Source organism: Ovis canadensis, chromosome X (genome assembly GCF_042477335.2).
Source record: "Ovis canadensis isolate MfBH-ARS-UI-01 breed Bighorn chromosome X, ARS-UI_OviCan_v2, whole genome shotgun sequence".
Classification (NCBI taxonomy): domain Eukaryota; kingdom Metazoa; phylum Chordata; class Mammalia; order Artiodactyla; family Bovidae; genus Ovis; species Ovis canadensis.
The window spans coordinates 115,691,381-115,706,786 of NC_091727.1; the positions used below are offsets into that span (position 1 = coordinate 115,691,381).

General features: G+C 44.9%; 1 protein-coding gene across 1 annotated transcript in view; it reads right to left on the bottom strand.

Moving 5' to 3' along the window:
• Positions 1–467: 467 nt before the first annotated feature.
• AIFM1 (apoptosis inducing factor mitochondria associated 1) overlaps positions 468–15,406 on the bottom strand; it is a 28,753-nt gene continuing 13,814 nt past the window's right edge. The window contains exons 6-16 of the mRNA XM_070290806.1: positions 14,860–14,950; positions 10,329–10,413; positions 9,669–9,745; positions 8,645–8,753; positions 7,785–7,892; positions 7,362–7,450; positions 6,772–6,912; positions 4,880–5,022; positions 3,301–3,425; positions 1,104–1,300; positions 468–741 (exon numbers count right to left, since the gene is read on the bottom strand). Of these exons, the coding sequence (XP_070146907.1) occupies positions 670–741; positions 1,104–1,300; positions 3,301–3,425; positions 4,880–5,022; positions 6,772–6,912; positions 7,362–7,450; positions 7,785–7,892; positions 8,645–8,753; positions 9,669–9,745; positions 10,329–10,413; positions 14,860–14,950 (1,237 nt within the window). The 3' untranslated portion in view covers positions 468–669. The remainder of the gene's footprint in view (positions 742–1,103; positions 1,301–3,300; positions 3,426–4,879; positions 5,023–6,771; positions 6,913–7,361; positions 7,451–7,784; positions 7,893–8,644; positions 8,754–9,668; positions 9,746–10,328; positions 10,414–14,859; positions 14,951–15,406) is intronic.

Here is a 15,406-nt window from a genome sequence, read left to right on the forward strand (position 1 = left end):
GGTACACAGGGGAGGTGTCCCAGGTAGAGCAGAGTTGAGTCCACATGTTTATGTGTGTGCTCATTCAATGTTTCGCTGAGCACCTACTATGAGCCCTGTGCCCAGCTCTGGAGGGAGAACCGTGAGAAGACAGGAAAGCCTGAGTTCTGGCTTCCAGGGAGCTGCAGAGCAGCAGGGAGACATGTAAGCAAGGAACAGGCTTGGGAGGATCAGGAAAGTCTTCAGAGACGGCGATTTTCCCCAGAGGAGGGGAGAGGGGTCAAGTTCTGCGGGAAGAGGCCATAGCAGGTCTGTACAGAGTCTGGAGGGCGAGGGAGTTCAGGAAACTGAAAGAAGCTGAGAGTGTGAAGCAGGGAGAAGGAGGCCGAGAAAGATGGTCTATTTGGGAATGGCTCCAACTGGCCTGCTCTCTCATTCGCACAGCTTTCCTCCTTTCACCCACTCACTCCCTTTCAAAGAGAAGAGAATTTAATTTAGAAGAATCAGGTTTTATTTAATGATGTGAACATTAAGAATTTGCCTACATGGTTGAAATATTCACAAAGGACTTGATCATTCATACCCATACATTCAGAGGAAGCCTGCTGAATAAAAAAAAAATGCTCCTTTACTCATCTAAGCTGTCCTCAGGGACAGCCAAGGGCCTGCCTGCTACCCATGGTGAGCGCTTCAGTCTTCATGAATGTTGAAGAGCTTGGCTACTTCATTGAGATCTTCATGTTGCTCACCGTCCTTAATAATCTGAGGGACAGAGGAACAAGGAGTCTAACTCACCCTGTGTGTGTGCAGGCCAGGCCAGCCCCCACTCCATACCAGGAGGGAGTTGTGGGAAGGGCTTTCTGCAAAGCCCAAGTGAGGACATGCTAATGCCCAGGCCACCCAACTGTGTCCTGAGTGAAAAAGAAACAATCCTTTTTTTTAAAAAAAAAAAAAAAGAAAGAAAGAAAGAAAGAAAGAAACATTTCTGAGCCAAGGTGACATCTTGTTCTGCTCAGGCTCAATCTGACCTGGGAGGACAGTGCATGGCAGGACAGCTGATGAAGTCACAGGAGGGACCTCCGCCCACACCCTTATCTTCCTCTCAGAGCTATGCCAGTACCTACCTTCCGTGCTATTGGCATCCGGTTGAAGATGTTCCACAGCACGATCCCCACCACCACTTTGTCCCTGAGGTAGAAGATGACACCTTTGCCGTAGTCCTCCCCTTGGGTGGGGACCTGGGGGACTGCAGGGTTGCTGGGAGGAACAGGGATGTCCGAGGCCTCAGATTCTGTCTCGCTCTCTGATCGGATACCAGTGCCTGTGGCCAACCCCCCAAACAAACAAGCAAAGTCAAAGTAAAACAAAGTCACTTATTATGCGCTTGGAAATTCTAGAAGGCAAGTATCTTTCAACACCTGCTTCAGGCTGCTTCTAGACGATTTGTTTTTCTATGCTGCCTCAGTAAACACTGGTCTTCTCCAGCTCCTCTCCACTGACAGAGCCAACAAAAGCTCTTCCTTGCCAGCTGCTGGGCACTGGGTCAGTCTGACCCCAAACTTTCTATCTCATTTTAAATAGACTCTACGGATATTTCCTGGTATCTTTTTCAAATTACAGAAGACTTGTTCTTGTCCTCTGAGAAACATCCTAGAGCTACGGTCAGTACAATAGCCACTAGGAACATATAGTTATCCTAATTAAAATTAATTCACAATTGAAGTTTAATTTTCATTAAAATTGAACAAAAAATGTAAAATCCAGTTCCTCATTTGCCAAACCAGTTCATTTGTGAAACCCAACACTCCCCTGGTGGTCTAGTGGTTAGGATTCGCTGCTCTCACCACTGAGGCTCGGGTTTGATTCCCGGTCAGGGAAGCCTTTCTTCTTGAGCTTCCCAGGTGGCGCTAGTGGTAAAGAACCCGCCTGCCAGTGCCAGGGTCATAAGAGATGTGGACTTGATCCCTGGGTTTCGAAGATCCCCTGGAGGAGGGAAATGGCAATCCACTCCAGTATTCTGGCCTGGGAAATTCCTAGGATGTGACTGAAGCAACGTAGCACGTTTGCACTAACCACATTTCAAGTGCTGAAGAGTCATACTGAGTGGCTAATGTTTCGGACAGAAACAGAACACTGCCACTATGGCAGAAAAGTTCTCTTAGCACCACTAGAGACACTCTGGCCAAAGCAGAAGGCACTTCCAAAGGGAAAAACCGTAGTGCAAGTGTTTCCTCCTGGGTGGGGTGGTAGCAGCAGCCTGGGGAGAGGGTACTTTGTCTTCTGAGAACCAGGCTTCAGGTAATACTGCCCAGTGGACAGAGCAGTGACCTGCAGTTTATAAGTCCCTGGGTCCTCCTCCGGGGATCCACTTCCCAGGAGAGGTCCAATTTAAGGAGTAATAACGTAATCCACTTAGATTATACATGAACAAGACCCTTATATCCATATAATATCTTGCTTTCTCCTTCTTAAAGAGCAATTTGTCCTTAAAATGCCTCTAATAGGAGGACACAGAGGTTAAATAACTTCAGCCAAGGTCACGAAGGGAGAGAGAAGAGGCCTGGGAGTTAATGAAAGAGATGTGTGTGGGAGAGACATTCATTTCAAGAGAGATGTTCTTTGCCTCCTGTCTAAAGGAAACAGGGTGTTTCGATCTGACAATTGGAACTAGAGGCAGCTTAAGGACTACCTAGGCTTCCCAGGTGGCCCTGTAAAGAATCTGTCTGCCCATACAGGAGATATGGGTTCAATCCCTGGGTCAGAAGATCCCCTGGAGGAGGGCATGGCAACCTACTCCGATATTCTTGCCTGGGAAATCCCAGGAGCCTGGCGGGCTACAGTCCATGGGGTCGTGAAGAATCAGACATGACTGAGTATGGAAGAACTACTCAGCCCAGTTCTTCACTGTCCAAGGCACAATGTACAGAGCAGGTCCCACACTAAGGTTCTTGGGCCTCGTTCTTGGGATCAGCAGGAAGCAAAAAAAAAAGGGGGGGGCACTGAAAAAGTACAAGTTTTCTTCATCACACCAGTCTTCCTGGTCCATCCAGAAAAACTAGACTTCCAGAGTCATTGAGTTACCTACCGTCCAGAGTCTAGGATAACACCCACTGTATCCATCTATGCTCTGACCAGGACACCTGATTTCACCAGCTCTCAGACCACTAAAGAGTAAGGACTTTGGGTCTGCTGTATTTTAAAGCACACCATGAAGAGCGCCTTTCACAGGTTCCCCCTGGCCAATACAGAAAGCCCTTGTTCGGGAGGATTTGGACCACGGCTTCTCAATACTCTTCACGAGAAGAGGCTGGGCTTCCTTACCTGACTGCTCTGTGGCAGATTTGGGGTTGTCCTGTGCAGTTGCTTTTGCAAAAACACCGACTGTGGGCAAGCTACTGTCCACCAGACCAATCGCTTCATAGCCAACATCAGGGCCCAAATCACTCCTGAGGAAGGAGAGAAGGTATTCTGTCAGAGGACTGTCAAGAGTGGTGTGGCAGAATGTTTTCTCTAAGACAACAACCATGCTTTTGTGCCAACCAAAGAACCTGGTGGCAAGAGAAATCTCAAAGTGATCTCTCGCCTGCTGGGGCATCTGGGGACAACTGTGAGAAAGCACGACTATCCCAAACAGTTTTTATTTTTCCTTAACAAGCCACTATGCATATCGCATATCCATACTGCAATCTATATGTTTTACAAATTTATCATGTGTTTATACCATATACCACATCTGGGGCAGAATGGCATCCCCACATTTACTATTCACTACTTCCCTTTACCTCTTTTCAAAGCTGCCTTTTTGAAACTTTAAAGAGTGCTCCATGTTTATGGAACTCAGAATGTGAGATATTTTGTGGTTTTATTAACTGATAAACTTCCTTACTTTACTTTGTGTCATATTATTTCCTCTTAGCTTTCATTTTTTCAAAGCTGAAATGCTTTCTATACAGAGGCACCTTGGCTCACTTGGTCATTTTATTTTCTTTGTTCTTGGAAACTTTTCCTATCATCCTCATGCTAGGAAGTTCATGGAATATTGGTGGCAGAGGCACGCCATGGTTTCGTAATCATCTCAGCGACTTGAGCTATTTTGTTTCTGGGGCCCTATATTTTGTTATCTTCTTGGCCACAGAAGCTCACTGGACTGGTGTCTTCAGGGAAGTCTACAATGACTTCTTGGATTCTGTTCACGGAAACTGATAATTGTAGAGCTATTCTTTTCCTAAGTGTATTATCTTATACATGTTGGCCCCGAGATCCATCTATTATTTGTTTTGCTGCCCACTAGTGAAACTGTGTGTGACCATCCTGAAATGTACTCCCATCAGCTGAGAATTTTCTCAACAGAAATGGCTTAGAGGTTTCTGAAACCTTGAAGGTTTTTTTTTTTTTTTTAATGTATCCCATCTTTCAAATCAACAAGATGAGAGTGGGCCAAACAGGGCCAGCTCCAATACTCAGAAATATCCATTGCTAACTTTTCATTATCCAGAAAGCTGCCTATATTTGTCTGACTCTGAATTGCTTATTTTAAGGGTTACATGGTCTGTCTTTGTCAGTAGGTTGGGCTCCTGAGAGTCAGCAGCAAAGAACAAAGAAAATATACTTCTGTCTGTATCTAAGAGCACACTTCTGCCCTACCTACTGTAGCTCCAACTCTGAGCTATTTTAGCAGAAGTTCTAGTGCCATCTCCATTCATTCACCTGTTCAAACTTAGGTCGAATGGAACCCTTTTACCAGAAGATGGCTCAGGGGTAGAATGCACGGACATGAGATGCAATTTTTTTTACCCTCTGTATGAAGCTAACTGGCCCACCAGGAAACCAAACCATATGATTCTGGCTCCATTAATTCTGTGTTCTAACCGATCGAGTCCTCAAGGCACAAAACTATTACCAGAACATTGACTGATGCCAGTACGGCTTAGCAGCTCCAGTCATATTCTCTCCAGCCAATCTTCCGCTCACAACAGCGTGATCATGGTGCTCTACCCGCCTCCTACCCAACTTTATATCGTAGAAACACGCGGCATCTCCTGCCTTTGGAGACAAATATGTTACATGAGCACATGATTTAAAAAAAAGCAAGTTAAGGACAGAACATAAACTTTGGGGGTTCAAAAAAATGCTTGTGATGTTAACTAACATTTTCCATCCACAGGTCGGAAACATACCTACGGTATTAAAAACAGGTAAGCTTCCATTTTTTAAAAAAACATCAGATGCTTCCCCAAAGCTAACCTCAGTTCTGCATGCTCCAGCTTGCACTTATTTCTTCTCGTTCTGCCCTTTAGCAGAAACAGGGTATTTAATAACCACGATTTGCAGAATATTTTTTCCTGTGTGGAAACCAGTTTTTAGATGTGACTGCCTCTTACCTAGAAATCTTTTCCAAGGTGAGATTTTTTTTTTTATCATTCAATATTTATTCATTCATTCAGCAAGTATTTTTTTATCATTCAATATTTATTCATTCATTCAGCAAGTATTTTTTTATCATTCAATATTTATTCATTCATTCAGCAAGTATTTTTTTTTTATCATTCAATATTTATTCATTCATTCAGCAAGTATTTTCTCTGTACAGAGCATCATACTGTCTGGGCTGCAGAGACATGACATGCCTGACACAGACCCTGCCCACGTGGAGTGTACAAGCGCTGAGGAAGGTGTGGCACTGTTGCACTGATGGTGTGCCCCACAAGAGGAACGCAGTGAGTGAGCTCAGGGTTTCAAGCAGAGAGAGAACCCCCTGCTGGCTGGAGGTGAACAAGGCAAGCTTCACGGAGGATGTGGTGGCATGTTAGCTCTCTCACTCTTTATTCATCTTTGTGGCTATTCAGATACCCCCAAAGCAACCTAAAAATCCAACACATGAGCAGTGGCGAGATAAACTCTAAGATCCACCAAATGGAGTATTATATAGTCATTACACTGTTCACAGAATTGGAAGCAATGTGGAAAAAACTTACATTTGAATGTTACGTGAAAGAGAAAAGAATACAAAGGTTTATACATAGTACACTTGCCATGACTGTCTACAACAAAGAAAAATACCTATGTGCTAGGAAATGAAGGGAAGGAAATACACCCAAATATCCATGATTGCTGCCGAGGACGCCCTTTCTCCTTTTTGGCTGCGTTTTCCATACAGAGTATGTATGGCTTTTATAACAATTGTAAAAAATCCAGTACAATGTATCTTTAAAAAAAAAAAAAAAAGAGCTTTAAGGGAAAAACACCCTTCAAAGTTCCTACGTCCTTGGTTGCAGAGTCCATAATCAAACACAATACACTTGTTATGATCTAACAATAGGGAAATTACCTCATGGTTCCTACATACTATAGTCTTGTTTGTGTTGTAACAGATTTTTAAAAACACCTAAAAATAGTACTCAAGGAAAATGAAAACGGAGTAATTTTCCTTTCCAGAGAATGTTACAAAACTGGACTCGTGTTCAGGCAAAAGGAACAGCAGATCAGTCTGAAAGCTGCACACACGCCCGTCAAGGGGATGCTGATGGCTGCTGCCAACAGCGGAACCGGGAGAGGCCTGCTTCTGTGGCCATGCGCGCCATTCACTTCCTTTTCCAGAAGCCTGTGGCCTGAGGCCAGACCTGATCCTGTAAACCGAACAGTTCACAAGCTTCTGCTGTCTACCCTCAGCTTCCAAACACAGAGACCCTTTTTGAGCAAGCCGCTGCTGAATCTCTGAGCAACACCAGGCAGCCTTGCGCCCAGGCCCGAGCCAACACACTGCATCTGGTCAGGCCATCCCCGCACACTTACCACCCAGATGTTAGAGCGGGCCTGGAGCTCTGCGTTTACCCGGAAGCCGCCAAAATCAGAGTCTATCTCTAATCCACCAGTCTTGGCCAACTCAACATTGGGCTCCAGGCCCACGGCTGCCACTATGTGGTCAGTTTCTACCTGAGGACAGAAAGAATTCAGTCAATGATCACAGTTTCCTCGTATACCTATGGTTGGAGCAACTGTATATCACGTCATTAAAAACTGGGGCTTTACCAAAAAATCACTGATTAACTCTGATAAAAAGGTTCTAAGTTCCATTTTATAAAGTGTCACCCCTGCACACATACATACCCCCTTCCATCCAAACAGAAATCTACCACCCTAGGTCTCAAAAGTGTGTGACACACACAGGAAGGGGCTATGGGAAATGGTTCCCAGGTGTCTATGCTGGATCCCATCATTCTTATTTTAGTAGAGGACAGTTCATTCAGAAAATTATGACAGGTCAATGGCAACTGCCAAGACAACTAATCTGTGGGTATCAAATGAAGGAGTAAGAATGAGGAAACAGGGCAGGGCAGGGCAGGGTTGGAAGGTCTTCTGGCGGCCTGTCTTCCCCTCCTTACCTTCCGGCCATCTTTCAGCTTGATGAGTAACCTGCCACTGCTGACTCCAACTGATTGCACAATAGCACTGGGCAGCACCTTAACCCCCTCTGTGAAGGCAAATGAGACCTGAGGCTGAGCCTGTGAGCCCACCACCTTCACAACAACAGAGGAGAGGCATCCCCCACAAAACGAGGACTCGTCAGCACACAGGTGGCCTTGGAGAGCCACAGGCACCCACACCCACAGTTCACTTCCGGCACTTCCAGGAATCCTGCATCAGATTCATAACACCTACATGAAGCCAGCTGACAGGAGAATGGTGGAAACTTTTCACCTGGCAGCTGGTAAAGCTTATGTACAGGGGGTTCCCAAAGAAGCAAACTCTGCCGGTTCTAACTAACTCCAGGCAAGAGTGGGAGCATATGGAAAGAGTGTCTCTACCTCGTCGGACTTTTTCCATGGTCCAGTTGCTGAGGTATTCCGGGAGGACCTTCCCCATATTTCCTTTCTCAGGGAAAAGCTGAATCACTTCTGTGCCTGAGGCTTGAGCTGGGAAGAAGAAACAGAGTAGGTAAAGCGGGAGGCAAAGGCCAATCCCAGGAAGAGAAGTAAGGGGGCCAGCAATAGCCATCTACTGCACACAGGGCAAGGCCGCGACCTGGGCTGGAGCACCCATTTCTGGGCCACTAGGGCACAAGGGCATCCATCCACATGGCAAACACAACAGGTGCCAGAACTTGTCCCTGGATTCAGGAACATACAGTGAACTCAGTGCACTTACACCTAGGCTTACACAAGTGCCTTCCAAGCTCTGAATAGTATGTACGTTCCTGAGAAGATGCTCTGATTTCAGAGCATCAGCTGGAAAATCATGCTAAGAAAAAAAAAAAGATTGCTGTGAAATATTCGAACTGGAACTCACAGATCAGTCAAGCTGCGAACCATCATGTGTCGGAAAGAAGTCTTTGACTTTTACGGGGAGCAGCAGTTCAAAGATACATGCAGTTCTTTAGTCTACATTGCCCCTACCATCTTAATAACTCACTTCCCTTAATATTTTATTTCTCAGGAGTTCTGGCCTAGAGGTGAGAGGAAAAGGAAAGAAAGTGGCACTGCTCAGCTGCTTGGATGACAGCCTTTCAATCACTAAGGTGACCCACATCAGAGCTAAGCTCCGTGATTAGTTTTTCATCATGTAAACCTTAATCGACCCCTTTCTACTGATGCTGGCAAATGCATCTCTGAAAAGCATGTGCTATAAGGTCAGAGAAAGAAAATGGAGGTCACTCCCCAATACTCACCCTTTCTGCCAAGAGCACAGGCCAGTTCGCTACCAAGAAAGCCCCCACCAATAATCGTAATCGACTTGACTTCTCGGGAAATCTTCTCTAAGGTTCTAAAGTCTTCGATCTGTAGAATCACACCAGTTTAATCCATTGATTTCCCAAAGGGGTATACAATGATAATACTATGAAATATTTTCTGATAAATCTTTGACAACAGTAATTTGCACATAAAATCTTCTCCTTGTATGAAGTGGCTCAATTACAGCTTCTATTTTATTGATGCAAATTTCTTTCTCCAATGTAACACTCTATTAACTAGTTCTCAACTGGGGACAGGCATGTCCCCTCTGCCCCAGGGAACATCTGACATTGTCTGTGGCATTTTTGGCTGTCACAGTTAGGGTGGTGAGGTACTACTTGAAGCTAGTGAGTGGAGTCCATGGACACTGCTAAACACCCTACAATGCACAAGACATCCCCTCACCACAAACAGTTATCCAGTCCAAAATGCCAAGAGTGCCAAGGCTGACAAACCTTGTTGTACTAAGAATTTAAAGGATAGTAAAAATCTTTTCAAATACCTATAGAAGTGGCTGAAAATGTTCAGTTTTCATAAGTAGAACATGGTGTTAAGAAGCAACTCCTTCCTCTTTTTCACTTAGGTACTTAACTTTTTTCCCAAGTCTCCACAATAGCATTTGCAGTGAAAAATGCCAAGAGGCTCTAAGGAGTTCCAATGACTCAAATGCATCAGAAAAAAAGAAAAAAAAAAAAAAAAACAACTGTGGAAGGGAAATCAGAAGGAACTATAACAAGAAATAAAAAAAAAAAAAAACACTAAATGTCTTTTTCACCCAGGAGCTCAAAACTCTTGAGTGAGGTATTTGAGGTGCAGAGAGAGGAAGTGATTTGCTCAAGGCCAGATAATAAGTCTGTAGAAGAGCCGGATCCGGATCTCCCAATTCCCAGGTGGGTACTTGGGGCCACAAGATTACGCTACCTCTTCAAAACCGACAAAAGCACTAGAGCTGACAATTACCTTTCTGAAAAGTGTTGTTCTACTCTTCACCTCTGCTCCAGCCCTATCAATGGCAGAGAGACTTCTTGGAGTGCCTCCTGGAAATCAGAGGAGAAAAACCCTTTAGCCCAACAAGCAGAAGCTGGCCCAACAGAAGCATCAACTCGCTACAAGGCTTTGTTTTCCTTCCACTCATCCCTGCAGCAGGCTTTTATCAATTTCCTTTGAGAAATTGATTTTAGAGTCTCTCCTCAAAGGGCCCACCCTCCCTGTAGATGGCCAGAAGGCCTCACTTTTTGCCCCCATTCTCTTCTACTTTTTCATGAGGATTCACCAGAAAGCACAGTCATGTTTGTTGAAGCAACTGCTTCAAACCCCTCTCTTGATTTCTGGTTGAAAGTGGCAATGAAGCCATGAGGTTATATCACTTTCAGGGCAGAGGGCCAAGGCTAAGAAAGGAAAGGCAATCCTTTTCAATAGCCATCCCTGCCTTTAGCAGAGGGAACAGTAAGGACTGTCCAGAGGGGCTATTGCTCAGATGCTTGTAGTTAGCTAGCCACGCTTTGCACTAAGGGAAGACATCCACTTCAGAGTCTGGGTTTCAGTTTTCTTAGAAACATCTTTACACTAAAACTCGAGGGAGCTCTATTGGGGAATGAAGCTATCTCCAGAAGTACTCACCTGTTGCAATCAAGCACTTTTCATAGGTTATTTGAGAGCCATCATTAAGTTTTGCCACATTGCCTCTCACATCCAGCTGTACTACCTGGTCCCGCCAAACATACACACACAGAGAGGGATAAATTCACTTTAAAATTTTTTTATTGAGATATCACTCATACAACATACAATTCAGCATTTTTAAGTGTACAATTCAGTGGGTTTTAGTATATACACAAGTTGTGTGGCCATCATCATCACTATATAATTCTGGAACACTTCCATCACCCTCCAAAAAAACCTGTACCTGGCAGTCATCAGCCCAATGAGAAGAGTTACTTCTTGACCTAAGGTGATCCTTAAGAAACCTAATCACTGGTACCAATTTCTTCAAGGAATCATAACTTCCTAAGTGGCCAACATCACAGTAAGTTCCTAGTGTCCCAAAGCTCATGCCCAAATTTGTGGGAATGGAGAATAGGGACAGACTTTTCTGCCTGGCTCTTTGGAACCCTTCTTTAAAAAAAAAAGTGGCAGCCCTGGGTCCTAGCTGTGGCCTCCAAACTCTTAGTTGTGGTACGTAGGATCTAGTTTCCTGACCAGGGATTGAACCCAGGCCCCTTGCATTGGGAGCATGGTCTTAGCCACTGGAGCACCAGCGAAGTCCAGGGACCCTTACTTCTTTGTTAACAACTCTCTCGTATCCTTAACATTCTTGTAGGATGCTTTCTCCCAATTTCTAGCTTTCACTAAACCTGAGCTCCCCCGCCCGCACAGGACAGCTCATATGTAGAGATTTCTCACTCACTCACATTCCTCCCCATCACGAGGAAAGGATTATAGCTGCTGATGGTTCCAAGGTACTCTCGCGCCCTCATCCCCTCTGAAGGACACTGACCTATATCCCCTACAACTCAAGTGTTATCCGGCCTGCTCTTGGTCACCCCTCAGTCACTGAAGTCCTTGGCACCTGGCTCATATTTTTCCTCTACGCCACATCCAAATGCTCTCTCTTAAACTTCTACATAAAATATCTCACTCTTTGGTCATAGTCTGCCATCCTTCTAGCTTTCCCTCAGTCTCACTGGCACCTTTCCTTGTTTCTGATTTTCTCCATTTACCCAGTGGGCTGTTCCATTCCATCTAATCTGGGCCAATGGTAGATCTCTCAAACTGTGCTCTTGCCAGCATCCCTCATTTCCATGTACCCTGCTCCTTATGATGAAGAGCTTGAGTTTTGCAGTCAGGGAGACTGGGGTTTCTGGCTCTGCTCCACTCCTTATGAGCAGTGAGACCATTCATTCAAGACATATTTATTAAACACCTAGTATGTGTTGGGCTTCCCTGGTGTGGCTCAGATGCTAAGGAATCTGTCTGCAATATGGGAGACGTGGGTTCAATCCCTGGGCTGGGAAGTTCCCCTGGAAAAGAGAATGGCAACCCACTCCAGTATTCTTGCCTGGAGAATTCCATGGACAGAGGAGCCTGCTTGGCTATACAGTCATGGTGTCATGAAGAGTTGGACATGACTGAGTAACTAGCACTTTCACGTGTCAAGTACTGTGCTAAGCGCTGGGGACACAATGTTGAGAAAAACAGATACCTTGCTGCCTTCAGAGTGTAGAAGCCAAGACAGATAAATTTAATAAACACTATAATTAAGCATGAGAAATGCTCTAATAAGGACAGTGCAGGTAGTGCTAGAAACACATGACAGGCGCACCGAGTCAAGCTGTCCAGGGGGCCATGATATAAACAGATGGGATGGGTGAGTAGCTACTTTAGCCACCTTTGATTTGTCCTGGGTAAGCTCCCTCCTCAATCCAACCCGTCGACTCAAACCTGTCAGGTAACCCACCTGGTATCCTAGTTTACTGCAAACACAAGTGAAGCCATTAGATGTGAGCTTCCTCAGCTTCTCATAACGGTTCCCACCTCCTAACCCCTGAATACAGACTTCACGTCCTCTCTTCCAGTTACTGGGATGAGGTGGCCTTTCTGTCTCATTTCTATGCCTGACTCTTACCCCTTCCTCTCTCTCCTGTTAGTCAGCCGCTCACTCCCCCATCTCTCTTGTGACATCTTCTACCTTAGCCCACTGACGTGTTTAAGTCTGCCCCATCCTAAATGAATACTTTTGACTCAATGTATGTCCTCCTCCAGCTGTTGTCCAATGCCATCTCCCTTTTGTCATTTAAACTTTCTGAACGAGTAGTTTCTCCACTTTTCTAACTTCACAATGATATCTGAACAGCTAAATGTAATGGGTCATTTTAGAATTCCTTTGTTAGCAGATTCTTTTGCTATGGTAATACTCTGGCTCACATCCTCCTTGAAACTCTCTCCAACCCTGGCCCCGGCCCTGGGCTCGCCTCATCCTGCCCTTTTAATACTTCTTTCCTAGTCTCCTTTTAGGACACTTTTTCTTAAGCCTGTTTCCTGAAATTTGGGTTCCGCAGGGCTCCATCTTTGCTTCACTCCTCTTCTGCATGACTACCTCAGTTCTCCATGGGGGAGGGCCTCACACCTACTCTCATGGTCTCAATTCTGACTCGTATGCAGATGATTCCCCATCCATAACTGAGCCCAGAATTCTACTCTGAACATTACAGTCATGTATCCAACATGCCCTTAGGGCATATCCACACAGATATTCTAGTTCATACTTAGTTCAAAATGAAATGTCATGTCCCCCTTAAACTAGGTCTTCCTCTTGCAATGTCTCTCTCACGTGGGGGTGTACTACCATCTACCACACAAGCTGAAAATCAGAAAGTCATCTTCGCCTCTCTCTTCTCTCATGTTCTTCCTCCAATTGGTCACCACCACACCCCGCCAAGTTTGACTTTATGCTTTTAGTCTGTTCCCTACTTTTCATCACCTTTCTGTTAGGAAGCTATACAATGATGGTATTAGGAGCTTGGGCTCCGGAATCAGAATTCTCCAATCAGAGAGATCTGGGGCTCAAATTCTGCCTCTATTACTTATTAACTATGTAATCTCAAGCAAGATACTTCACCTCTTTTAAATCTCCATTTCTTTCTCTGTAAAACGGAAATGTTAATAGTGCCCACCTCCTAAGATGATTGTGCAGGGCACCACGATGTAATTAAATGCACATAAGGCATTTTCATACTGTGCTTACTTCTTAATCACCATCGGCACTCCTGCCCTTATGTGGACTCCCACCATCTCTCACATGGATTATTAAAAAAATCTTTGAAATGGTCTCTTTCTAGTCTTGTTTCCCTGAAATCCATTCTCTTCACAGCGAGTGATTACTTAAAATTCAACCCAACTGCTTCATATTCTTGTCTAAAACTCAACAGCTCCTCAGGGTCAATGCCATAAAACTCAAGATCTTTCACACGACAGAGCTCGACCATCAGGCCACTGCCTAACTTCCTGCTTTCTCATCTCCTGTCACTCCTTAACTTTCTGCTCTATCAGTCTTGAGCTGCTTGTGTTTCCCTGCACCAAACATGCCTTTTCACCCCCTTGTGCCTTTTCTTAAGTCTTTTTCTTAAGCCTGCTTATGTTACTCTTTTTCACTTGAATGCTCTACACTTTTCTCTAAGCTGGTGAATGCTACTTCATTCCATCATATTCCCCATTCTATGGAAGGAGACTGCCTTCTCCAGGAAGCTTTTCCATCATTATACTGGGCACACTTCCTAGTAATTCCCACAATATACCGAATTTCTTTCTTATTCCAAATCTATATTATGATTATCTGCTCACATTTTTGCCTAATAGTGTTAGCCCCTAGAAGGCAGGGCCTGTGTGCTACACATAGGGGATACTTAATACAGTCTTCTTACCAGCTTATCCACCAACCCATATCCATCTTCTCTGCCTAACATCCCCATATAGGAGAAATGAACCTGTCCTTATCAAAGGTCAGTGCCTCCACTCAAGTTCTGGATCCCATCTCTTCTGGGCCTTGCTCCTCCTGATAGCCCTTCCCTCTCTACTGGAACATTGCCAGTAGTTTATAGACACACTCTAGACCTCCCTCCTGTTAACAAACACAAAACAAAATGCAAGCAAACAAAACCATCCCTGAACCCTAAACGCCCTCCAGTCACTGCCCACCCCCGTATTCAGGCACTCACCTTTGTAAAGTCCAACAATATTTTCCATGCTGATGTCATGCCTGAATTATTTTTACTATCCTGAATAATATACATTTGTCAATCTCCTGTCATCAATAATCCCAAAGAAATGTTAGTGTGGAAAAACAGAAAGAAGGAGGAAAGGCAGAGGAGCCAACCAGGAGAAGGAACAGCCTCAGAGTCATGATCCCCAATGACCTGACTTCCCTGGGAAGGTTTAGCTAGCCTGCGACTCTAGGCTAGAGACAGTGCTTTCCCCAGGGAGACGCACTAATTAGTACAGACTGGCAATATTAAACTTTAAAATGACTTGCTCTTTCTTTGATGAACTACAGTGACAGACAGATGGAAGGGATATGGGAATGCAAGTCACCATCCTTGCTGCCCCTGTGGGCACACAGGTGGAGCTTGACTAAGAAAGCAGCCTACTAGCTTACCTTCTTCCCAGTGAGGACGGCCACACCACCATTTTCAACATGAGGCAGGTCCTGAGCAGAGACGTAAAAAGAAGGTGGCTGGAAATATATGCTGTAGAGAGAAAAGACAGAAATGGTTGTAAGTACATGGAATGGCTATCAACTTCCCCCAGAGGTTCAGAAAAAATTGGTCCCACCACGGAAAGCTTTCAGGAATATTTTCTCAAGTCGGTGCCCAAGGGTACTAAATCTGGGTCATGGGAACCATCTGGATACATTCTTGGCTCCAACAGCTGTGCAGGAGGGATGGTTCTGGCATCTAGGGGGTAGAAGCCAGGGATGCTGTGAAACAGTATGCAGACCAGGCCCCTAAAGCAAAAAATTATCCAACCCTTAATGTCAATAGTTCCGAGGTTGAGAAATCGTGCTTTGCATTTAGGTTCCTTTCAAAGTCAGGACTAGAGGAGTGGCTGAGGAGCTGGTACTCACATCCACCCACACAAGCTGTCCAGGATGGCACTGATCACTGGACAACTTGGTCTAGCTCCTGAGATGATCTCACCCCAAA